The sequence below is a fragment of the Nannospalax galili genome, unplaced genomic scaffold (genome assembly GCF_000622305.1).
Source record: "Nannospalax galili isolate Female #2095 unplaced genomic scaffold, S.galili_v1.0 scaffold1055, whole genome shotgun sequence".
In the NCBI taxonomy this organism is placed as follows: Eukaryota; Metazoa; Chordata; class Mammalia; order Rodentia; family Spalacidae; genus Nannospalax; species Nannospalax galili.
The window spans coordinates 399,025-424,123 of NW_008337140.1; the positions used below are offsets into that span (position 1 = coordinate 399,025).

Here is a 25,099-nt window from a genome sequence, read left to right on the forward strand (position 1 = left end):
AATACATCTATTTCCTCAAACATTTATTAATTTTTTGTGGTGTTGGGGATGGAACCCCAGCTTTATGCATGCTAGGCAATTGCTCCATCTCTGTGCAACACCCGAGCCTCTGTCATTTCTTTATGATGAAAACATTCAGAATCCTTTCTTACAGCTTTTCCGGTTTGTCTGGGTTTTTTTTTTCCAGCCCTATTTTTTTTTTTTTTTTTTTAATGGTTTGGAGTTGAACCTTAGGCCTTACACACACTAGCCAAATGTTCCACTGCCAAAGCTATACCCCAAGCCCCTAGATATTTTTACTGAAATGGAACTGGTGCAATCTAAGTCCTACCACCACGAGTCCTGACAACCACCTTCACATCTGTACCTCTTACTGTTCAGCAGAATGCTGTCTTTAAGTACCGAGCTCAGGGGGTAGTAAGGGTTTGCCCAAAGAGCCCAGAGTGCTAGTCTAAACCAAGTGCAATTGAAAAATAAAGATTCAGAATTGCTTTTTCCTCTCTTTGTACTCCAAATCTTTCAAATAGCCAGCGTCTAATCATGGTTCTAGGTGAAAAAAAAAAATTATCTTTGGTCTTACAAAAATCACCAGAAGGCAGCACAGCAGAAGGAAAAAGTATGAGCTTTAGAATGGACAAACTAGGTTAGGATCCTGCTCTGCCATGTTCTGGCTCTGTGACCCCTGTCAAATAACTTTGCCTCTCTGGGTCCCAACTTCCTTATCAATAAAATGAGCATAAAACTACCTGTTTCAGCATTATTGTAAAAATTAAATGGGAACATATATACCATTTCTAGTTAGGAGCCTGATATGTGGTTGGTATACTTCCAAAAAGTGATTTTCCTAATGTGATGGTAGCAAATCAATTAATTACTTAATTCAGATTATCTTGCATGAAATGTTACCCAGAATTAGTTAACAAGGCATCATCTTGTATAAAAAAATATTTAGGTCAGCTTTCTATCAATTGTGGCCTCCACCACTGTAATCACACAATCATCTACTACCACAGCAAGACCAAAAACTGCAAAGCTGATGCTACTAAAATTGCTAAATAACAGCAATTATTTGACTTTCAAAATCACAACCACCAATTGCTTTAGGAAAGCAACAGAAATCCTTCTAATTGTCAGAGCAAAAGTCAATTAGTTAGCCCTATTAGTGGTCTCTACAACAGAAGGCTTTTGGTAGTTGCCCAGAATGAGGGCTCACTCAGAAGTCTTCTCAAATGGCTGTTTTCTCAAACTCCATACTTTGAAAGGAACTGTATCAACAAAAGAGCTAAAAGGAAATAGACAGAATGGATATTTTGAGATTCTGCCTTTGAAATTTGGCCTTCTTGGCATTCATCCCTGGCAAGAGGCTCCGAGTGAGGTCAAACAGTCTTGCAGAAGAAGGTATACTCCACGAAAGCTCTCTGCACAGCTCCTTTCTATTTAAAACAAAACACACAGTAGAGCTCGAGAGACAGCTCAGCTGGTAGCAAGCTTCATAGCCTTTCTGATTTCTGGAACCCACATAAAGCTGGAAGGAGAACATTAACTCTACAATTGTCCTTTGACCTCCACACACATGCCATTACACACACGTGCACCGCCCCCCCCAATAATAAATAAATAAAACATTTTAAAGTGTAGATTCTGCTAGATGTGGTGGCACACACTTGTAATCCCAGCACTCAGGAGGCAGGGGAAGCAGATCTCCATGAGTTCTACCGGTCTAGTCTACTCAATGATTTCTAGGCCAACCAGAGATACACAGTGTACTTAGTGAGAATCTGTCTCAACAACAACAATGTAGCTTCTGCTAGGAAAGGAAGCAAAGTATCCTCCATTAAGCAGGTATGTTCAGAGTGCTGGGTCACCTGACTTTATTATATTAACCCTCAAATCAAGGTCTGAGGTAGATCGTATACTTCTTCAAGGAAGTCAGATGTAATGAACACCTTTAATCTCAGCTCTCAGAAGGCTGAGGTAAGAGGATCACAAGGTCAAAGCCAGCCTGGGCTATATAGTGAGACCCCCCCCCCAAAAAAAAGAAAGAAAAATGCCTGAAGCCTCAGTTATTAAGCATAAAGGACCAGTACCAGGACCCCACCCTGAAAGCTTCGTCTTGTCAATCTCTCTTTATAAAGCCTCAAAATGACTACCAATTCTCCCTTATGAGAAAAAAAATTCCAATTTATATCTTGATTCCAAAACAAACAAAGTAAACACCCACCAAAACGATGACAGTTTCTGTCAGTTAGAAGATTGCCTTTCTTCCTTCTAGTGTCTAAAATGAACCAAAGAACTCAGAATGCTGATGGGGGGAGGGGTATTAAATCTTAAATCTCTAGAAAAAAAATGGTACCTGTTGACAACCACAGAACACTGAAGCAAAAGCAAGTGTAAAGCAGGTACAGGCTTCTCAACGGCTTCACTGATGTCTGCCAACAATATCCTGTTAAAATCCAGGAAGCAGGAGTTGGCTTGACTCCTAGTCTCTTCTCCATGGCCTTCCTTCAGGCAGAACCAGAACACTAGAAATAAGAAATTATATGCCAAGTAATTAATAATTGATTCCTGGAAATGTGGAATGCTAGAAAATGTGACAGATCAGGAGAAAGAGAAATTCCAAGTGTGTCTGTCTCTCAGTACTCATCCCTGCCAGTAAATTTTAAATCTGAGCTTTGACATAGCCTATAATTATCAGTATAACAACACAGCAAGACACAGAAAATGAATCTGCTGTTAAGTGAAACATTTTATATTCCATCATTGTCTAACCTAACAGTAAATCATCTACATGACAGAATGGAAAGAGCACCAACCTAAAAGAAGCAGCTTTGATTTTTCAGTTCCAATTCCTCTACTGCCTTGTGACTTTGACCAAAGTACTTTCTTATCTATGAAGAGGTTGGATTTCCTCTAATTAAACTAACCTGAGGGTAGTGTTGGGCCCAGTCTTGCTATAATTGTTCAATGTGATTCTCTTTAGGAACGGCAAGCATTGTCCAGTTTGCTACCAGTCCCACACCATTATCTTATAAATCTACCCAGTTTACACTTCTACATTATCTTCCTAATTCCTCAGTCATTTCCAATACCTGACATAAATTCATGTGTACATTCAGCAAATATGTCTGGTAGGCACAGTGCTGGCTACTCTGCAACTTAGTGGCTGTAGGATGTAAGGGTGGTGGTGGTGATAGAACACTGATTTTCCAAAAGTTTCTTCCCTCTTGTATAAATCTTGGCATTATGAGTTGACAAGGTTATTTTAAAAAGCAATTTAAAAAAACTGTTGACTAGGTAGAATATCTCATACCTGAAGTTCTAGCTACTTGGGAGGCTGAGGACAGGACTGCTTGAGTCCAAGAGTTCAAGTCCAGCCTGGGCAACATAAGAAGACACTATCTCAAAAACAATATATTAAACATCTTCTGTCAGCTGTGTATGGTGGCATATGCCTTTAATCCCAGCATTCAGAAGGGAGAGGCAGGCAGATCTCTGTGAGATCAAGGCCAGCCTGGTCTACCTAAATGAATTCTGGCCAGCTGGGGCTACAGGGAAACCCTATCTCAAAACAATCACCATCATCATCATCATCATCATCATCATCATCATCATCATGTCCTAAACATGAACTTGTCATCTGCAAATAGCATAAGGTAACAGCCTTTAACCTTCACTTCCACAGCATTGGGAGACCAGTATTGCCTAGACTGGATTTCAATGCCAATGCCATGAAACAGAGAAACACACACACCACTCTGAACTGAGACACTGCCTAAGAAATGGCTTTCACAGAACCATAGGCACCTGGAGGACTTAAACTTTCTTATTCTCTTCTACCATCCCTATTTCGAGTTGCTCTCTAATTGTATGTTAGGGAGCAGGGGACAGAAAAAAACATCATGAATATGTTCAAAAGATTATGAAATAGAGCCCAAGTTAAAAAGTATACCCAGAAACTTCTCTAGTCTAACAGGATAGAACATCGAGTATCTGTGTGTGAATGTATGTGTGTGGTTCTTACCCAACACAGTTCAGCCTACCACAAAAGGATTTAAAACTCAAGGTGACTCAACACCTGTCATCAACAGCCTGGCAGGTGGGTGGGAAAAGCAGAAAAGAAATGAATAGGCTTTGAAAACAGGAGTAATAAACACCATTGGACTAGCAAGATGATTAGAAGTGCAATGTCTTACAAAGTGTGCATAAGAGAGGCAGAGCTAATTTCATGTGCACTCCCAACCAGTTATTCTGTTGAAAGCTGCAATTGCCTGTGGGCACAAATCACTGCTAGGGTCCAGTTAAGGGCTTGATGACCAGAGGCAGGAACAACAAAACATCACTAAGATCCAAATTGTTTGTTATCGAATCAAAGGGTAACAACCTAGGGAGAGAACACACACCCCCACAATACTTGACAAATGAAAATCTAGAAAAGCTCCCAATAGTTCTGGCATTTAGGGCGTTACAAGTACACCAGAAATAAAAGCACTCTGTTGCAGCAGCTGTTCAGACAGAGCAGGGGGTAATGTTTACTTAATACTTCAGGTTGATGGGGGATGTATCATAGTTCAGTCTGTCAGCTACATACGTGGAACTCCATTTATGTACACAGCGATAAGATATGTTTGAATAACGACAGAGCACGTCTATTCAGCGGGTGTGAGTAATCAAGAATAAAGCTTTAAAGAAAATTTAAGTCTTAGATATTTGAGAAAGTTACAGAACAGACTGCCATGAATAGCTTTGCTTATATTTGCAGACACTGTTTTCCAAATAGCTGGAAAAATGAACAGATTGTTCTGGGAGGCCGTCTTTCCAATTTGTTCTAGTTTCCAGTCTGTTAATCATAAGAAAGCACAAGGAGAGTTGAGTCGGCTAATGCGCTGCATTAACGGCATCTATTGTCGGTTGGGCACAACCACCACTGAGGCGAGAACAGGAAAGCATTCCCAGAACCCCGCCTGAGGTTTTCTACTTTGACTTCCTTCAGTTCAGCTGCTCACTGCAGCTTTCGTCAACGTACCCAACCCCGCCCCTCTCATTCTGTATCAACCTTTTTTTTTTTTTTTTAAATCTCGGTAAGGGGATCAAACCACCAGAGACAAACCACCAGAGACAGCAACTAAGGGCGAGGCTGCAGGGGTCGAGGGTGTCAGAAGGACCGCAGCGTCTGGAGCCCAGTACGTCAGTCTGTCAGAGAATGGAAGAGAGCTGCCTGGCCAGGCCTGAGCCCCAAAGGAGCGGGGGTTCAGCCCGGGACTCGAGCTCCGGCAGCTGCAAGGCCAGAAGCAGCTGCCCTGCCCTGGCCGGGCCAGGAGCGCCACCTCCGGGTCCCAACAGCGGCCAACGCCCCCCAGGCCTGGCCGGTCCCGCCTGTCCCTCCCCAGAGTTCCTGGTCCTCAGCCCGGCAGCCAGCCGCCCCGGCCACCTACCGGGGCTCAGGGCCACATAGCGGGGCGCCGGCTCTCGGCGGCCTCCGCTTCCTCCCGGTCCATGGGCTCGGGGGCCCCCAACCTTCTCTCCCCTCACGTGGAGGAGAAGGAAGAGAAAGAAGGTAGTGTTGGCTCCCCACCCGGACAGCTCCCTCTTGCCTCAGCCTCCCTGGACAGCGACCGCGGCCGGAAACACCGCCTCCTCCCACCTCCCGGGGCTCAACCCGGAAATACACTCTTCATGCTAATCAAGCCCTCCCGCCCCCACCCTCCGGAAGCGCAATTCCAGACTCGAGAGAGCGCGCGCGCGCGCGCGCGGGGCGGGGGGGGGGGCAGACACGACACACGGGGACGGGACCGCTCTGAGGGGAGAACTACGCACAAGCCAGGGCGTCCCGGCCCTCAGCCTTTCGCTTCGAGCCCTAGCGGGGCCGACTGAACCTTACCGCCTTTGCACTAGCCCTCTGGCCCCAGACTCGGGCAGTGCCCACAAGCAAAATGGCCGCCCTGGCTTCACTCCGCTACGGCTTAGCGCCCTACCGTGTCATTGGCCAGAGCTCGGAGTGAGGCCACCGCGGATTGGTCGAGAATGATGCGGGGGTGGGGGTGGAGCTGCACCAGCCGGGAGCCAAGAGTGGGCAAAGCGGCGTGAGCAGCGGCCCCAGGCTCTTGGAGCATCGCGCCTGCTGAAGACTTCGCCGCTCGGGGCCGCAGCCTGGTGAGCTCAGCCCCCTTCAGGCCCTCCCCTGCTTCCCAGCCGGAGCCTCTCCGAGCCGGCGCTGATCGATGCCGAGACTCCCCAGGGACCCTATCGCAACTCCATCGCGCCATATCGCGACATCATCGTGCCCTGTCGAGACTCCATTTTGTCACAGCCCTTTTCAGTATATAGATATATAGATATATATATATACATATTGTTAAATTTGCCCCATCATTTTGGGGGCTGTCCCCCTCCATGTCGTGATTTTGCTGTGATCTCTCCGTGACATCACCGCGCCATCGTGAAGTGTGATCTCATCGCTGCCCTGTCGTTCGACTTCATCAATGTCGTGTTGTGACCTGGCTGCGGCGGGACAGGTGGTGACCGCCAGGATCCTTTCTCCCCTTCTCATCTCTCAATCACAGCAGCCCCGCTTCGATTATCCGGCTTTTGGATACCCCGTTATCCTGGGAGCTTCCCGACCCCTTCTTCCTTCTCCAGCCAGTACCGGTACCCACAGGCTGGTATCGGGACTGGCAGGGCGAGGACAGGGTGCACAACGGGTTAATTCTGCTGTTGCTGCTCCTGCTGCTGCTGCTTCTGCTGCTTCTGCTCCTGCTGCTGCTCCTGCAGCCTCTGCACGAGGGAGGGAAAGGCGAGAAGGCAAGGAGGCTGCGGGGGCGATTAAGAGCCCCGGCTGGAGGGGTGGGGTCCTCAGAGAAGTCTTCAAAACCTTCTCTAGAGAGCTTGTCCTCTCACTGAAGCTAATCTCCTGCCTCTTCTGGAGAGGGGAAAAGAACCTTTTTCTCACTTGTCCACCTGAGTCCGGATAATCGAACTTCACCTATGTATGTCTCCATTCCTCCTTGTCTGTCCTCACCACTCACTCCCCTTATGCCCTCCTGGAGAGAGGTAAAACCTGGCCTCTGGTGCCAGGGGCTGCTGAAGCCTGCCCCCTCCCACTTCTAGGAGATTGGTGAGGAGCCCTGGCCAGCAGAGCAGCAGCATGCATGACCCCCTTTTCCCACTTTTCTGGAGGTGACCTTGGACCAGGGTCCCTTCTTCATCCCAAAGGATTTGCAGGTCCAGCCTCTTAAAGGGGCTCCCCTAAGGGAGGTCAGTCATAAGGAAGCCACCCTTCCAAATCCTCCCTCCCCTCCCTCTGTGCTAATCCCTCCCTCCATCCTCCACTTCCACCCCCGCCCCACCCCCGCCCCCGCCCCTCCTCTGCAGAGGGATGCTCAGTCCCTCTTGTGTTCACAGTTGGGCAAGGCGGGCATCATGGCCTCGGATTGTGAGCCAGCTCTGAACCAGGCAGAGAGCCGAAACCCCACCTTGGAGCGCTACCTGGGAGCCCTCCGTGAGGCCAAGAATGACAGCGAGCAGTTTGCAGCCCTGCTGCTAGTAAGGACCTGGCTGATAATTGGGAGGTGGGAGGGCTGAGTGGTTGGGCCCCTAAAGAATGGGGTCAGCAAGTCCCCAAGGATCTCTAAATGGTACTGGCAACCTTGAATGCACCAAAAAGGCCTGAGACCTCTACCTTTGTACCCTTTGCTCCCTTGGGAATGGGGGGGAAGGGGAGAATAGGAGTGAATAAGGCTGGGACCGTGGAGGAGGCTGCCTGAGTTTGCTTTCTGGGGCGTCCCAGAGCAGATGGGAGCTGACTCATATGGTAACAGCAGCAGGTTGTAACAAATGCAGAGTACTTGAGGGTTGGGGTGGCTTTTCTGTGACCTGAAAGAATAGCAGGATTGGAAGTGACTGGGAAGAGGCTGTGGAGATGACCAAGGTGGCAATAGGCAGGTTAAAGGTAAGGAAGCTGGTTTCAGTCACAGCCTGTTGGAGGACTCCAAGCTAGGGGCAGCAGAACAGGCGCTGCAGTGCTGGGGGGTGGGGGGTGCGAAGGGAGGAGGGAGTGCAGCCTCAGCTTGTTTGCCATGGCAACAGGGAAAAGGCTCTGAAGTCAAGGGCTCACACTGCAGCAGAGGAGGTGTTTAGGGGAAATGTAAGGGGAAATGTTTTGACATACAGAAAGGCAAGACACAGGAGCCATTTCCCCTGAGAAGGTGGCGGAAATGGATCAGTGACTTCTCTGGAGACAGGTAGTTAGGGAAGGACCCTAAATCCTTAGGGGATTTTAAACACTGAGTTCTAAGCCCCTTCCATCCCAGGTTGTGGGCATCTAGATTAGACAACAGAAAGAACTTTTCAGCTGGCCAGGTGATCAACTGTCCAAATGAATGTTTGAGGAGGACTGGACCTCCCTTCCATGAGACAATCATAGATAAGAGGGATCCCAGAGGTCACACCTGGCTGTCTCCAAGGAGAAAAAAAGAGCTGGCTGCAGTGACCCCAGTGTGAGTCCCATTGCATAACCCATTCCTGCCAGCCCTCGATGTTCAGGGTACAGGGAAGGGACAGTCTTTGCCACCTTTTCCTTTCATCCTGCTGATGGCACATACTCCCCATAGGTGACCAAGGCAGTCAAAGCAGGTGACATCGATGCCAAAACTCGGCGACGAATTTTTGATGCTGTCGGCTTCACCTTCCCCAATCGTCTCCTGACCACCAAGGAGGCACCTGATGGCTGTCCTGACCACGTTCTCCGGGCCCTGGGTGTGGCCCTGCTGGCCTGTTTCTGCAGTGACCCCGAACTGGCCAGTCATCCCCAGGTCCTAAACAAGATCCCCATCCTTAGCACGTTCCTTACGGCCCGGGGGGACCCTGATGATGCTGCCCGCCGCTCCATGATTGATGACACCTACCAGTGCCTGACAGCTGTAGCAGGCACACCCCGAGGGCCCCGGCACCTCATTGCTGGTGGCACGGTGTCTGCCCTTTGCCAGGCATACCTTGGGCACAGCTATGGCTTTGACCAGGCCTTGGCACTCTTGGTGGGGCTGCTGGCTGCTGCAGAGACACAGTGCTGGAAGGAGGCGGAGCCCGACCTGCTAGCTGTGTTGCGGGGCCTCAGTGAGGATTTCCAGAAAGCTGAGGATGCCAGCAAGTTTGAGCTCTGCCAGCTGCTGCCCCTTTTCCTGCCCCCAACAACTGTGCCCCCTGAATGCCACCGGGATCTGCAGGCTGGGCTGGCTCGCATCCTAGGAAGCAAGTTGAGCTCCTGGCAGCGCAACCCTGCACTGAAACTGGCAGCTCGCCTGGCTCATGCCTGCGGCTCCGACTGGATCCCAGTGGGCAGCTCTGGGAGCAAGTTCCTGGCCCTACTGGTGAATCTGGCGTGTGTGGAGGTGCGACTGGCCCTGGAGGAGACAGGCACAGAGGTGAAAGAGGATGTGGTAACTGCCTGTTATGCCCTTATGGAGTTGGGGATCCAGGAATGTACCCGCTGTGAGCAATCCCTGCTTAAGGAACCACAGAAGGTGCAGCTCGTGAGCATCATGAAAGAGGCCATTGGCGCTGTCATCCACTACCTGCTGCAGGTAAGAGTCTACCGACCTGAGGGGGAGCTAGAAGTATAATGGAGAGATAGCATAGCTGTGTGTGCCTGTGGACTGATACTGCAGCAAGCACTCCAGGAGTAGTGTGTGGCCGAGCCTCCCTCCATCTCCCTTCCCCCATGGGCCTCCACACAAGCATACCACACACCATATGTGCACTGCCATCACAGCACACACACAACACAGTAACCTCCCACTCACACACACTCCCCAGTTCACACACTCTACACATCACACACAAAATCGAAGCAGTCGCTTCTACTCACTCTACAGCGTTTCTTACATATATTCACATGCAAACTTGTATAATACAAGAGAAAGGCCTCTGTAGAGTTTTAGCTAAATCTACTTTGCCCCATCATCCCCTCCCTCACCATCTGAGAGGCTACCTTTCCTTTCCCTCAAGGATTCAGGCATGACTGGTCTCTTATGGTCTTCACCAGCCATATATCCAGTAAACCATGCTAAGCTCAGGTCTCATTTTCTGATGTAACTCCAACAGGGGGTAGCTGCTCACTACTTACAGGGCAAGTCCCCCCACATACACACAGCCCCCCCCATTCAAAGCATCTATAGAGGAATGCTATTTACCTGTAGACCTGTAAGTTTTCCCTAGTCCCCTAGCTACCTTAGAGGTGGAGAGTTAGGGGGATCAAGTCTCAGTGAGCATCAGGCATGCTGAGATCCACTTTATTCAGTACTACACTGAGTGCCTGCTATGTGACAGGCCCTTGTGGGGTATGTTCTACGCATGTGCTAGGTTCTGAGTAGAGAAAGGGATAAATCAGTTCTTTCACTATGTGGGTCCTGGGAGTCAAGCAGGTTGCCAGACTTGGCAGCAAGCACCTTTATCCACCATGCTATTTCACTGGCCTTTGGCTCCCACCTTTGAAGGGTGCACAGGCCAGAATTCCCTTTTAGTTGTGTTAATGCGGGTGGCCAGCAGGCTGGGGAGGCAGAGGAGGGTTTCTGGTCCTGCTCCATTTGAGCCCGATCCTGTGGCAACAGGTGGGGCCGGAGAAGCAGAAGGAGCCCTTTGTGTTTGCCTCGGTGCGGATCCTGGGTGCTTGGCTGGCAGAGGAGACCTCATCCCTGCGTAAGGAGGTGTGCCAACTGCTGCCCTTCCTTGTCCGATATGCCAAGACTCTCTACGAGGAGGCTGAGGAGGCCAATGACCTTTCACAGCAGGTGGCCACCTTGGCCATCTCCCCCACCACCCCAGGGCCCGCCTGGCCAGGAGATGCTCTCCGGTGAGTTTGTAGTTACAGACTGTCCAGCCAGACCATTCCAAAAAGAAGGATCGGCAGGAGTGGTGGCACATGTCTATAATCCCAGCACTTAGGAGGCTGAGGCAGGAGTTGATATGAGTTCAAGGCCTGCTTGGGCTACATAGCAAATACCAATCCAACCTACAAATATATAGCAATACCCTGTCTCAAAAAAAAAACACTTTAGAAATAAAAATTATTAGAAAAAAGCAAGAGTCACACAGGGATACCTTATCTCCCCCAAACTGTGCCAGGCTCCCTGATTAGGCCATAGAAGTTCCCTTAGAATTGTTTCTGTTTGTTGGGGGCAGAGGGCTTGTTCCCACAGAAATCCTGCACTGTCATGTACTACTTGCCATCCCTAGATTTCTTTTTTTTTTTTGGTCTTTTTGAGACAGGGTCTCCCTGTAGCCCCAGCTGGCCTGGAACTCACTATGTAGACCAGGCTGGCCTCGAACTCACAGAGGTCCACCTGCCTCTGCCTCCCAAGTGCTGAGATTAAAGGCATGTGCCACCACATCCGGCCATCCCTAGATTTTTAATAGAACCAAAACTTAAGATTTACTGAGAATCTGCTACAAACCAGGTATTTTGCTGTGCATTTTACCAGAATAATCTCATTTTGCTCACATGGCAAATTTGACAAAAGTCTCATCCACATTTTAGAAATTATACAAATGGCTAGGCTTAGTGGCTCAAGCCTGTCATCTCAGCACTCAGGAGGCCAAGGCAGAGGATTGGTGTGAGTTTGAAGTCACCCTGGGCTACAAAGTAAGACCCTGTCTCAAAAATTACAAAAAAAATGTTGGGGTTGTGGCTCACACCTTTAATCCCAGCACTCTGGAGACAGAGGCCGGTGGATCTCTGAGTTTGAGCCAGCTTGGTCTACATAGTGAATTCCAGGCCAGCTGGAGCTACAGAGAGACCCTGTCTCAAAAAAAAAAAAAAAAAAAAAAAAAAAAAGGATGGGAATGAAGCTCAAAGAAGTTAGAGTATCTTGCCCAGAGTCAGACTATGTGCCTGAAGCCTGAGCTTCTCTGAAGTATCTCTACAGGTATGTCCTTCTCCCCTAACTTTTTTTTTTTAAGTCAAGGTGTCCTGAAAAAAGACATCTCTGCGCCTTCTCTCCAACCTCACACATGTCTGTCTTTCCATATGCCCAGGCTCCTTCTGCCTGGCTGGTGCCACCTGACAGTTGAAGATGGGCCCCGGGAGATCCTGATCAAGGAGGGGGCCCCCTCACTTCTGTGCAAGTACTTCCTGCAACAGTGGGAGCTCACATCCCCTGGCCATGATACCTCAGTGCTGCCGGACAGCGTGGAGATTGGTTTGCAGACCTGTTGTCACATCTTCCTCAACCTTGTGGTCACTGCACCAGGGCTGATCAAGTGAGGAGCTTGGGAAAGGCTGGGAGGAGAGCCAGAGAAGCAAAGGGGAGTGTTCTGTCTACTCTCAACCTCCTACTTAGCTCCCCTATGACTGCAGGTTTCTCTTAGTGTTAGAGGGTGTTTCAGAATAGATAATGCCAGTCCCACTCAAGGTTTGGCATCTCTAGACCCCAGGTATTCCAGGACATACCTTTCTCCTTCCTCTAGCCATAGCTCAGTTTGGCTAGTTGGCATCTGTCCAACGCAGATGCCAGGATTGAGATTCAAAGTCAACACTTCATCCTGCTGCATGTCTTGCCAACCCCTGGCCTAATAAAACCAGAAGCCTCAGGTGCCAGCTTTTCCAAAGGGCTTGACAGTCTACTAATCCTCTGCCTACCCCATCCTCCTCTCCTTTTCTCCCTAGGCGAGATGCCTGCTTCACATCTCTTATGAACACCCTGATGACGTCACTGCCCTCACTAGTACAGCAACAAGGCAGGCTGCTTCTGGCTGCCAATGTGGCCACTTTGGGCCTTCTAATGGCCCGGCTACTTAGCACTTCTCCAGGTAAGCCCTGGGGACCCACACCTGGTGGGTGAGGACAGAAGACCTGGGTGGACCTGCTGTGTTGAGAGCCTAAACCCCCAATTTCGGGAATCGTTTAGTAGAATTTTCCCAATGAGAGGCAATCTCTCCAGTATCTCTCTACCAGCCACCCCCACCCTTTTTCCCAAAATGATAACGTTCTCTTCCTTCTGAAGACTTTTAAGGCAAGGTCTGGTGGGTGTTCAGTACAGGCCTGTTCAGAGATACAAACACAGGCACCTGGATCCCTGGCAGCCCTGGGACTTAGAATCCAGTGTTTTCAAGGTGGAGCTGCCCCCACCCAGGGCCTTGAGTCAGAAACCTGATTTCCTGCATTGAGGATGTCACCACTCAGCACCTCATCCCACTCAGTGACAGGCATCAGCTCTACCCCTCAAGAAGAGCTTCTTCCCTACCCTCCTTCCCTCTGACTGGGTGCAGGGGGAAGGGCGTCCCCTCTAGCCCCTGGCAGCCCTCAGTGTCTCCCACTTTGGCCGTGGGTGTCTGCTTGGGTCCCCCTGTCCCCGCCTGTTCCCTGTGCCCCATCTGTCAGGTTGGAGGAACTGAGCAGATGTCTGGGAACAGGGTGTAATGTGCCCATACCCTCAGCTGCCTGTTTTCTGTGTGGGGATCCCAGCAGGGTACCCTGCCATGGAAGGAGAACATATCTCTTTGAACTAGGAGCCCCTTGTATTTGGCCTCCAAGGACAGTCACCATTCTATCTATGGTCCCGAAGCTGGCTAAAATGCCAAAACATTAGGTGTTCAGACTCTTGGAGATCTGCAGAGAGGACTGGAGATCTGCACCTGCATAGCTGGTGTACCAGGACTGGATCACTTTTCACCTTCCCCGCCTCTTGCGCCCTCTTCTGGCCTGGAATCAAATTAGTTCATCCTTAGCTTGTTGAAGAGCTCTAGGCCACCAGCTACTGGGGTCCCTCCTTTGGGAACCTTGAGGAAGATTCCTTCTTGCATCTGACATGAGGCTTACTTTTCCCTCCTGTACCTTTAGAGATCTTGATGATGGAGCATGCAGTGATTATTTAATGCTCACCACAAATTGCTAAGATTAACATGCTACTGGCCCCATCTTAAAATGAAGAAACTTAGATTCAGGAAAGGTAACTACCCAGTATCACACCATAAGTGTCAAAGATAGGGTTTGAACCTGAGCAGTCTTAATCCAGATGATGCTTCTACTGAGTATGTCTACATGGGAGGGATTGGTCCAGTGCTGGTCCATCTAGTTCATCCACTACCCTCTTCCTTCCAGCTCTCCAGGGAACTCCAGCCTCCCGAGGTTTCTTCGCAGCTGCCATCCTTTTTCTGTCACAATCCCATGTGGCACGGGCCACCCCTGGCTCTGACCAGGCAATACTGGCCCTGTCTCCTGACTATGAGGGCATCTGGGCTGACTTGCAGGAGCTCTGGTTCCTGGGCATGCAGGCCTTCACAGGTTGTGTGCCACTGCTGCCCTGGCTGGCGCCTGCCGCTCTACGTTCCCGCTGGCCACAGGAGCTGCTACAGCTGCTAGGCAGTGTCAGCCCCAACTCTGTCAAGCCGGAGATGGTGGCTGCCTACCAGGGTGTTCTGGTGGAGTTGGCCAGGGCCAACCGGCTGTGCCGGGAGGCCATGAGGCTTCAGGCTGGTGAGGAAACAGCCAGCCATTACCGCATGGCTGCCTTGGAGCAGTGCCTGTCAGAGCCCTGAGGGGCATCCACTGGGGACAGACGAGGGAGGAAGCACCTTCCCTGAAGCCCCCAAACTGGACCCCTTCCTCAGACTTCCCCCACAAACACCCCAGCTTTCTGGCTTTTCTGAGGGCAAGGGCATGGTGCCCACCTCTCAAGTGTAAGGAACTGTTTCCTGCACCCCAGCCCCCATGGGGGCAGGGATTGGCTTGGAACTGTGATTGGCCCCGCCAGGCCAGGGAAGGTTGGAACAGCCCCGAGGGATGGGGGCAATGAGGTGTCATTATACCCAATGTCTGGCTCCCCCACAGGAGGGAGGTCCCAGGGTAGGAGAGGGCTGGCAGGCACTGACTGCCTTAGCCCATGTGCCCTGCCGGCCAGGGCGTGGCCTCCCCTAGGCTGTGGTGCCCCTTCCGGCTCCCCCAGGTCCACGCCCTATAAATTGGCCATTTGGCACTTGCCCTTGGGCCTCTTGGGCAGAGAGCAGGCTCAGGCCATTGACATCGCAGTTCTTCCTTTCAACTTCAGTGACCCAGGGTCTTAGCTGCCCCATCCTTTCAAGGCCACCTGAGGCAGACAGACCAGTGGTGGGGTGAGGAATCTCCTTCCACTTGAGCCTACTTGAGGGGACCCAAGAGCCCTTGGCCCTGGGTCTCTTAAGCTTTTGTGTCATGTTGCAGCAGAGTGAAGATGGGGGTTGGGGTTTATTTATTTTGTTTGCCCTTATCTCTGCTTGGACACCTGCGCACCTGATCCCTGTCCCCCTAGTGCCATCTGGCCTGGCTGGAGCCAGGGACAGGAAGTTATACCACCCAAGAATCCGCATGTTTTCCTGGTGATTGCACCTCACTGCCACTGTGGTGCCTGGCTTCAGTTCCTCCCCCTTGATCCCCCTTTGTTAAAACTCCTCTCTGCCGGGAGACGCGACTGGCGGCTCCAGCAAGAACTACCTTTCTGAACCCACGGGGACCCCCGCATACACCTGATTTCACCCTTGCTTCCACCCCCACCTTCCCCCAGTGCGTTCTGTGATCGCCAAGTTCAAAAGCTGTGCACATGTGGACACTCAATAAATGTTCATTGGTGATGAGAAGCCTCCTGTGTGGTCTGCCCTGCACCTGCTCTCTGCCTTTTAGACTTTCCAAGGGGGCACCATGGTTCTGGCTTTACACATAGGGAAGCTTTAGACACACTCTGCCCTGTGACAACAGGTTTATAAACCCAGACGATGATGTGTCTGGGCCTGGTGGGGGTACTCAGACAAATGAAGCACTGTCCCTTCTCAACATCTTGTCAGGAGTCACTGCCACATCCTCCAGCTTTTTAACTTTTACTGAGGTGTGTATTTGAAGGCAGGGTGCATGTGTGGAAATCAGAGGACAACTTTGTGGAATCACTTCTCTCCTTCCACCTTTACATGGGTCCCAGGGATTGAACTCAGGTTACCAGTCTCTTATGTAGCCCTGGCTGCCCTGGACCGCCTCAAACTAACAGAGATCTGTCTGTCTCTGCCTTCCAAGAGCTGGGATTAAAAGTATGCACGACTACCCCTGGCTTCCTGTCCCAATTTTTAAAAATATTTTTTAATTATTTTTGTTTTATGCGAATGACTGTATTGCCTGCATATATGTATCCCTATCATACAATGCCTAGAGATCAGAGAGGGCGTTGGATCCCCTGGAACTGGAGTTACGGATGGCTGCTAACTGCCTTGTGGGTGCTGGGAATCCAACAGGGGTCCTCTGCAAAAGCAGCCAGTGCTCTTACTTGCTAAGCCTCCAGCCCCCCTGTCCCAACTTTTAAAAGAAGTCAGAAAGCCTAACTTTTATATGAAATCAATTTGAATGTTGATAAGATTGTCAATTAAGTCACTATCAACCTGACAAAACATGGTGGCTTTCGGGCTACCAGCTGTTGACCTGTGTTCTGTGCCAAGTGAGAAGAGGAAGGGCCTGAAAGCTTCAGCAGGAGAGAAGACCCTCTGTTTTATTAGGCTGGAGCCAAAGATGTCAGGTTGGAGCCAGAGCAGCCCCAGGACCACACCGCACAGGCTCCACCCACGCCCTCAAACCTACAAGCATTCACTGAGTCCATCCTGTAGCCTACCTGCAGTTGGCTGTGCAAAGCAGGACTATTCACTTGAAAGCTGTAGATTCTCAGATAGATATGAAAAAGACCAACCCTGCACCCAAGCAGCTTAATATCTAGAGGAAGACAGATAAGACGGCATAAAGGTATTAGCAATGGCTTCTAGGGAGAGCCAAACAAAATGTAACTGGAGCCTTAAGCTCCTCAGCCTTGAACCAGTCCGGGAAAATTCAAAGCTAAGTATTTGCCAGGTAGACAAGTAGAGAAATGCAGGTAAAAGGCATGCAAGCCATTTCCCAGAGTTACAGTGCGTGCATGCGTGCGTGTGTGTGTGTGCGTGTGTGTGTGTGTGTGTGTGAGAAGGACAAGGTTGGACCAGATCATAGTGTACAGTATGCAGCAATTTAAATATGGGATCATGAACCAGACTAGATTTGGAGCAGATTAAATGGAAGATAGTTTGTATTTCAGAAAGATGACTGACTACAAGAGAAAGAGCTGAAGCTGGCCAGGTGTGGTGCTTGCCTGTAATCACCACAGTAGGGAGCTAAAGCAGGAGGAAGGAGCATTTAGGGCCTATCTGGGCTACACCGCAAGTGCAAGAGGTTGGAAGGGAAAGAAGTGAAAGGCAGGAACTACTGAGGCGGAGAACTCAGGAGGTAATAAATCTGGACTTAGTGACAATGAGGGATGGAGATAGTTCAGGTAGGAGTTAGGAATAGGATCTGGAAATTAATTTTAAGAGGAACAAAGAAAGGGAGCCAAGGATGATCCAGATTCCTGACTGGGGACACGGTGTGGATAATGGGGCCACTTACTGTCATGAGATAATAGGATCTCTCATTATCATAGGAATAAATGTCATGGGAAACACTGGGCAAGAAGCAGGCTTGTGGAAGTTCTTAGTCTGGTAAATGGTAAGTTTGTGTTGAGTAGTTTCCTCCATGGTCTAGAGCTTGGAGAGAAGTCTGAGAGGGTAACAGATTTGGGAGCTGTCAACATAGAGGCTCTTTAGAGTCATGGTAGTGACCCATCTGGGAAAATGATAAAAGGGCCCCAAAGCAAGTGACAACTGCCCACAGTATTGAGACGTTCTCCTGCATGCAGTGGGAGAGACAAGCCTGGCAAAACTTGATAATCCAAGGCAGACTGAGTTCTTTCTGTATTTTCAAACTGTATGGTGAGAGGTTTCTGGCTCTAGAGTAGGGAGCAGGCCAGGTTTAACTTGCAAGTTAAGCAAGGAGGTGCTTGTTCTTGGTGATGTTGCTGAGAAGGGAAAGGGAGTTCTGAGCTGCAGTTGTGAACTCTAACCACCAGATGGAGCCTTGGCATCTTTTTGTGCCAGATTTTTCCCTCAGCAAACACTCCCAACCAGACCCCACCGCAAAAGCTTGTCTAGGTTTGGGGATGGGGGGCGGCAGGGGAGGGGAGGGTAGCTTTGTCAACAATAACAGAGGCAGGCCTGAGTTTTCTTTTCACATAAGGCGGAAAAGAGAGGAAAGCTGAGTATGATGGTGCACGCATTTAACCCCAGCACTGAGGAGAGGCAGGTGGATCAATGCAAGTTCAAGGCTAGCATGGTTTACATAGTGAGTTCCAGACCAGTCAAGGCTACATAGTGAGAACCTGTCTCAAACAAGGAAAGAGAGGAGAAAAGTGAACACTGGAAAAGAGGCGTATGTCAAGTATGTCAAATGAGGATACAAGTATGTTTGAGCATGTACACCTGTGTGTCAATGTCCTATGAATGTCTCTGTACATATTGTGTGCCCCATTTTCTCAGGATTATCTGAATATGTATCTCTGCACATACTCCCAAGCCTCCATGTGTGTGCATGTATTGCAAAGAACAGGCAATGGGAAATTCTCACCTGCATGCTTCACAATGTGAGGAACTATTGTCCCTGAAGCAGAAGGACCCCAGAATCTGAAGCCATCTACTTCACAGCTTTAGGGAGCTCCAAAGCAGCAGCAGCAGACCTGGAGAGCATGCCCTGCCCCAGTAGGAATAAGCAAAGTCACTCATTTGTCAGACCGTTTACTCAGATTATACATGGGCCCTATGTGTAACTACCCAGGGTCATGTTCACATAAGAGCCCTTCAAAGAATCACTTAATAGATGCAAAATTGTAGTTACCTATTCATTTGCTTATCATGTATTTAATAGGCATTCACTGACTACGTGCCATGTACCAAGCAAAGTGCTAAACATATTTTCCATTCCTCCTTTAAACTTCTTGTGAGGTAGCTCATAGAGCAAGAAAGGAAAGGTAATGAATCACAAGTACCAACTATCTCAAACGCTAGCTAGCAAGTTTTTGTCCCTGGAATGGGCCATGGTAATGGACCCCAGAGCATTTTCAGCAGGCAAGGGCCATGGTCTGGTCATTCCTATTGACAAATGGAGTTGGATTGGATCACAAAAGATATGAAGTCAGGACACCCATTAGAGGGTTATTAAAGCATAGACTGTGGGGCTGGAGATTGGTTAAGACCACTGGCTGCTCTTGCAGAGGACCCAGATTCAGTTCCAAGCACCCACATGGTGGCTAAGAACTGTCCTTAACTCCACTTCCAGGGGAATCCAATGCTCTCTTCCAACATCCATAGACATTCCACGAGACAAGTGTACTTATATACATGCAGGCAATACACTTATACACGTAAAATAATAAAAAATAATAAAACAATTTTCAAAATAAAAATAAACATAGATGGAGGATGATTAGATGGCTCAATTGTTAAGAGCACCGCTGCTCTTGCAGAGGACCTGGGTTCCCAGAACCCCCCCACATGACAGTTAATATTCATCCCTAACACCAGTTCCGAGAGATGGATCCAATGTCCTCTTCTGGCCTCCACGGGCACTGCACCCACGTGGTACACTTACATACATACAGGCAAAACTGTCATACATATAAAATTAAAAATAAATGAATTAGGACTGAGTATGGTAGCACATGCCTTTAATCTCAGCACTCTGGAGGCAGAGGCAGGCAGATCTCTGTGAGATCAAGGCCATTCTGGTCTACATAGCAAGTTCCAGGTCAGCTGCCAACTTGACACAAATCTGGAGACATCTGGGAAAGGGGAATCTCAGTTTAGGAATTTTCTTCATCATATTGGCCTGTGTGCATGTCTGTGGGGTATCTTCATGATTGCTAACTGATGTAGGAGGGCCCAGCCCACTGTGGCATCAAAACATTAAACCTCCACATAGCTGTATTATGTTTACTTAATTAAATTCAAAATGGATGGGCTAAATTACTGCACATTGATGAAAGTTCGGTTAAAGTGAGTTCACTGGGAAAAGTAACAGGAAAGTTATATTTTTGGAATGTATATATGTTATATTTGCAGGAGGGCTTAATTGTGGCTCAATTTTAGCTCATCAAAAAAAATTAGAAATAATAAACTTGGTAGTCTTGTTTTTAAATAGAATAAATATTTCCTGGAATTTAGAGTTCTGTAGTAATTCTCTGGACTCTTCTCTGTTGTTGTTTTCTGACCCTACAACATATATTATTTTAGAAATACTAGAAATATTCATCTCATAAAGTTTCTAGAACTTACCAAAATATTGCCATCCAGCTGGGGATTAAGAATTCAAATTATGAACCTGTGGGGAACCTATGTTCAAACCATAATATCAGGAGTAAGCCACCTCTGGTGTGTGTTGTGTCTTGCCGTGCCATGCCATGCCATGTCATGCTGCTTTCTGTCTCTTTGGAGTGATAAAGCCTTTTTTGTGAGTCCCCTGGTAACTTTTGGTTTAATTGATCCAAATTGAACAGCCTGTCCACTGCTAACCCATCCATTTAAGAATCACTTCTAGGCCAGGTGTGGTGGAGCACACCTTTAATCCCAGCACTTGAAAATGCAGAGGCAGATGAATGTCTGTGAGATCAAGGCCATTCTGGTCTACATAGCACATTCCAGGCCAGCTGGGGCTACAGAGAGACCCTGTCTCAAAAGACCAAAATTAATTAATAAATTAATTAAAACACCAAAGTTTGCTGGGATCTACCCTAGAGTGGCTGATTCAGTAGGTCTTTGGTATAGTCCAAGAATTGCCATTTCTTTTTTTTTTTAATATTTTTTTGAGCATTTTGCCTGCCTGTGTAAGTGCACCCATGCATGCAATTCCCAAGGAGGCCAGAGGAGGCATCAGATCCCCTGGAACTGGAGTTACAGACAGTTGTTAGCCACCATGTGGGTGCTAGGAACCAAACTGAGGTCATCTGTAAGAGCAGCCAGTGCTCTTAACTGATGCTCCATCTCAAGCCCCAAGAATTGGCATTTCCAACAAATTCCCAAATGTTGGTGATAATAATACAGGTACCACTCTTGGATCCCTATGAGTCTATGAGGAAAGAACAGTGTAGTGTAAGGCTCTGGGAAAGGGGTGCCATATTCTTTCTGGGATACCTACTTTGAGTTACTATTTGAAGATTACAAATAGTAACACTCAGGCTGAGTGTGGTGTTTTAAGCCTGTAGTCCCAGCACTGGGAGGCTGAGGCAGAGTTTGAAGCCAGCCTGGGATACATGGTGAAACTCCATTTCAAAAAGTAAAAAATAGGGGCTGCAAAGGTGGCTAAGTGGTTAAGAACACTTACAGCTCTTGTAGAGGTCCCAGGTTTGACTCCCAGCACCCACATGGTGCTTCACAACAGTCTGTAATTCCAGTTCCAGAGATTCGACGTAATACCTCTCTGGCCACTTCATGCACATGGTACACTTACATACATTCAGGAAAAACACTCATGCCCATAAAATGAATAAATATAAAAAACTTTTAAGGCAAAAAACAAATAAATAGTGTCACTCTCTGAAGATTGCCTGCTGAGGGTAAAAACTGTTCCAGACTCTTTAGGGATCACTGGCAAGTTTTGAAGTTGAAGAATGTGTTATTTAGAGGGCTACAGAAGCCAGGAGGAGGGGTTGGTGGGGATTACGATGTGGAAGAGATGTGAGTTCAGTTTCAACTTGGAAACTTGGATAGCTGCAGTGGATGGCTGAAGGAAACACGAGTTGGCACTCGAATGTATAGTTTTGCATCGCTAATGAGCTAGACAAACTGGAGAGGACACATTTAGGAGATAACAGCAGATAAACAGTCATTAGACTTGGGAGGGGATGAACTTGCTCATGAAGAATGTATGAATGGGGGCCAGCAAGGAAAGGTGCTTGCCACCAAATCTGATGACCTGAGTTTGATTTCCAGAAGCCACATGGTGGGAGGAGAGAACCAACTGCCACAAGCTGTCCTCTGACCTCCACATGTGCATCACGGTGCGCGTGCACACGCGCACGCACACACACACACACACACACACACACACACACACAATTTAAAAAAATAAGCCAGGCATGGTGGCGCACTCCTTTAATCCCAGCACTCGGGCAAGGGCAGGTGGATCTCTGTGAGTTCGAGGCCAGCCTGGTCTACATAGTGAGTTCCTGGACAGCTGGGGCTACAGGAAGACCCTGTCTCAAAAAGACAAAAAAAATGCAAAAAGATTGAGCATGGTGCAAAGCCTTTAATCCTAGCACTCAAGAGGCAGAGGCAGGCAGATTTCTGTGAATTGGAGGACAGCCTGATCTACATAGTGAGATACCGTCTAAAAAATGTGTAGACTGATTCTTCCAGAAAATGCCCCTCAGAGAATGAAGAAAAACTTTTGTTAAGGTAGGGAATAAAAGACAGGAGACAGAAAGGAAGAGAGATGTGGTCAGAGTAAGGGAAGGTACAAAAAAGGGACATCTAAGGCTGTAGGAAGAGTGGGGGAACTCAGGAAAGCCAGCAGACCACCCATCCTGTCACCCTGTCTTTCAAATCTGTTGGAAGAGCAGGGGTATCCCCAGAACTGGGCACGGGCATCCCCCTTCATGGTGCCTGGACTTTGTGTGCTATGCACTGACATCTACCTTGGAGCTTGACTTCAGATGTCCTGTGACTGAAGTGGAGAGGAAGAGGGATGTCACCACAGTCATATACTCACAGACATGTATAAACAGACACACTTGCTCCAGACCTCAGATCTGTCCTCAGCAGGAAGACTGCATAGCTAACCTCATCTGCCTCATCTTCCATTCTAGCTCCTGGTTCCAGCCTCTAGAAAGCTCTTAATGACAAATCCTTGACTACTAGCATCCTTCTTTCCCTACAGTCGTCCCCACAGGCTGAAAGAACCTCAGCCTGAATACTCTCATGTACCTTCTGGGATACCCACCTGGAACTCACTATGTGACCACTCTGGCCTTGAACTCACAGAGGTCTGCCTGCCTCTGCCTCCCGAGTGCTGGGACTCAAGATGTGTGCCATTACGCCCAGCCTGAAGGGGGTGATAACTTAATATTCACATTATGTAATAAGTATTCACTGTGATTATTTCCACTATAGCATGTTCTGAGCATCATTTTTAGAAATATCTTCTTTCTGCTTTCTTGATTCTCATTACCCCTAGAATCTCTCCCACTTGCCTTTCTTTAATCTCCATCTCTACTTCTCAGGCCAGGAGGTTTGAATTTCAGAAGAAAAGGATTGACAATAGAGATTAAAGCATGCTTGACAGCCAGCCAGTTCCTGCCATGGTAACTAAGAAACACATAGACTCTGCATGTAAGTGTAACAGTACATCCCATACATACCATGTCAGTTACACACTCGACAGTTTCTTAGTGTTAGACTCACAGCCAGCTCAGGTTCCTGTGGCTTCAGAAACATTGTGACTTTGTCTCAGGTAGAGCTTATGCCAGACTCCAACTCTCTCTGACCAGTTCATATTACCCATATTCAAGGATGCTGGCTTGTCATTGGGGATTACTAGCTCAATATTACAAGCCCAGAAAGTCTGAGAGAAGTGGGCACATTCGGAGGGTTTTTGATGCAGAACCATTCAGGAAAGACTCTAACAGAACCTCCCAGAAACACACACACACACACACACACACACACACACACAGACACACACACACGTGCACATGAATGAATAGGCTTGATTTGCAAGTCACCAACTTCTTCCACATGCCCATTGCTTGCCTCATCTGAAGTCCACTGAGCTGACTGGAGAAAAGAGGAATCCATCTTATAGGGAGGAAGCTGAAAAGGAATGCTTTGCTCAAAGTCAAATATGTACACATACACTCAACTATACATTTATTTAAAAAGGTTTTTGGGGGAAAGGGATCTGAGATGGCTCAGCAAGTTAAAGCACTTGCCACCAAGCCTCAGGACCCGAGTTCAATCCCTGGGACCCACATGGTGAAAAGGGAGAACCAATTCCTGCAAGGCGTCTTCTGATCTCCACAAGCTCACTGTGACATACATACACATCAAACAAATACATGTAATAAGAAAATTTAAATATAAGATAGAACCCAGCATATGTGGGTCCTTGCGTTGAAACCTGTTTCACCACCGCAGCAAACTTGGATCCCAGAAGGAGTTCTCATCATCAGCAGGCCTCTCTACCTACCCCACCAGTTCCCACCAGAACCACGCCTCCCTTTTGGCGGCCGCTGGGGAAAAGGATGAGCTAGGCCATAGCTTGTCTCTTTAATGCGCGCCCCCAGAGGCCCGGCGCGCCCCCGCCACTATAACTGGAGTGCATGGAGCACGCTGTGCTCATAGGGAGAAGGGCGGCCGCCAGGCACCAGTTGGCCGACTTTTTTCCAAGTGCCACCAGCGCCCGTCCGTTCTGCCTCCATGGACCCACCCGCGGGCGCCCACCGCTGAAGACCCCACGCCCGCTGGGCTCCAGGCTGGTTTCCCACCCAGCTGCAAGACGGTAACCCCCACTGGTGGTGCGGTCTCCGGGCTCGCGTTCCCGCAGTGCTTGCCGTCGGATTAGGGCCGCGTCGCCCCCACGCACTACCCGCCCCATGCTGGTGCACACTTACTCCGCCATGGTGAGTAGTTCCAGGGCTCTCAGTACCTGGGCATGTTTGGCAGGGAGCAACAAGGAGCCTAGGTGCTGGACCTTCCAAACAGCTTGCTCCTGCGCCAACGGAATCTGGAAAGAAGGGGGTCGCGGGGTCAGTGCCAGCCCAGAACGGGGTGCCGGAGGCCGGGATCCCCAGCCTCAAGGCCCGTGGGTCTTCCGGGGGGGTCCCCCGAAGACAGGGCCAGCAGCTGCACCCCACGGGCTGCGGTGCCGTCAGCGCCAATGGGTGGCCTGACGCAGCCCTGTCCTTCCGCAGGAGCGCCCCGACGGGCTGGGCGCAGCGGCCGGCGGGGCCCGGCTGTCTTCTTTGCCCCAGGCGGCCTACGGGCCAGCGCCGCCGCTGTGCCACACGCCCGCTGCCCCAGCCGCCGCCGACTTCCAGCCGCCCTACTTCCCGCCGCCCTACCCTCAGCCGCCGCTGCCCTATGGCCAGGCTCCCGACGCCGCCGCCGCCTTTCCGCACTTGGCTGGGGATCCCTACGGCGGCCTCGCGCCCCTGGCGCAGTCGCAGCCCCCGCAGGCCGCCTGGGCCGCGCCCCGCAACGCCGCCCGCGC

General features: G+C 49.3%; 3 protein-coding genes across 8 annotated transcripts in view; 2 read left to right on the plus strand and 1 right to left on the minus strand.

Annotated features, from left to right (window-relative positions):
- The window catches only part of Kiaa0319l (KIAA0319 like), a 116,287-nt gene extending 110,644 nt beyond the window's left edge, over nucleotides 1–5,643 (minus strand). For both annotated transcript variants that reach the window (XM_008832108.2, XM_029563121.1), the window contains exons 1-2: nucleotides 5,433–5,643; nucleotides 2,354–2,522 (exon numbers count right to left, since the gene is read on the minus strand). In XM_008832108.2, the coding sequence (XP_008830330.1) occupies nucleotides 2,354–2,495 (142 nt within the window). In that variant the 5' untranslated portion in view covers nucleotides 2,496–2,522; nucleotides 5,433–5,643. The remainder of the gene's footprint in view (nucleotides 1–2,353; nucleotides 2,523–5,432) is intronic.
- A 412-nt stretch (nucleotides 5,644–6,055) lies between these two features.
- On the plus strand, nucleotides 6,056–15,600 carry Ncdn (neurochondrin). 5 transcript variants are annotated; one of them, XM_029563122.1, is made up of 8 exons: nucleotides 6,056–6,150; nucleotides 6,443–6,512; nucleotides 7,399–7,539; nucleotides 8,607–9,575; nucleotides 10,602–10,843; nucleotides 12,025–12,249; nucleotides 12,656–12,798; nucleotides 14,090–15,600. In XM_029563122.1, exons 2-8 carry the CDS (start codon nucleotides 6,480–6,482, stop codon nucleotides 14,524–14,526), a joined length of 2,190 nt encoding a protein of 729 aa, XP_029418982.1. In that variant the 5' UTR covers nucleotides 6,056–6,150; nucleotides 6,443–6,479; the 3' UTR covers nucleotides 14,527–15,600. The 5 variants fall into 5 exon arrangements, with proteins under 5 accessions (XP_029418982.1, XP_008830332.1, XP_008830333.1 ...); XM_008832110.1 differs by having other exon boundaries at nucleotides 6,056–6,512; XM_008832111.3 differs by lacking the exon at nucleotides 6,443–6,512.
- An 8,882-nt stretch (nucleotides 15,601–24,482) lies between these two features.
- The window catches only part of Tfap2e (transcription factor AP-2 epsilon), an 18,650-nt gene continuing 18,033 nt past the window's right edge, over nucleotides 24,483–25,099 (plus strand). Inside the window, exons 1-2 of the mRNA XM_008832114.2 lie at nucleotides 24,483–24,509; nucleotides 24,801–25,099. The exon at nucleotides 24,801–25,099 is cut by the window's right edge and continues 187 nt beyond it. Of these exons, the coding sequence (XP_008830336.1) occupies nucleotides 24,483–24,509; nucleotides 24,801–25,099 (326 nt within the window). The remainder of the gene's footprint in view (nucleotides 24,510–24,800) is intronic.

What these genes read in the sequence shown, in the direction of transcription:
- Ncdn (XM_008832110.1), top strand. Translation starts at nt 6,480, where the DNA reads ATGTCGTGTTGTGACCTGGCTGCGGCGGGACAG. An exon ending in TCATCCACTACCTGCTGCAG is followed by an intron (nt 9,576 to 10,601) that starts GTAAGAGTCTAC and finishes CTGTGGCAACAG; the next exon opens with GTGGGGCCGGAGAAGCAGAA. An exon ending in ACTGCACCAGGGCTGATCAA is followed by an intron (nt 12,250 to 12,655) that starts GTGAGGAGCTTG and finishes TTTTCTCCCTAG; the next exon opens with GCGAGATGCCTGCTTCACAT.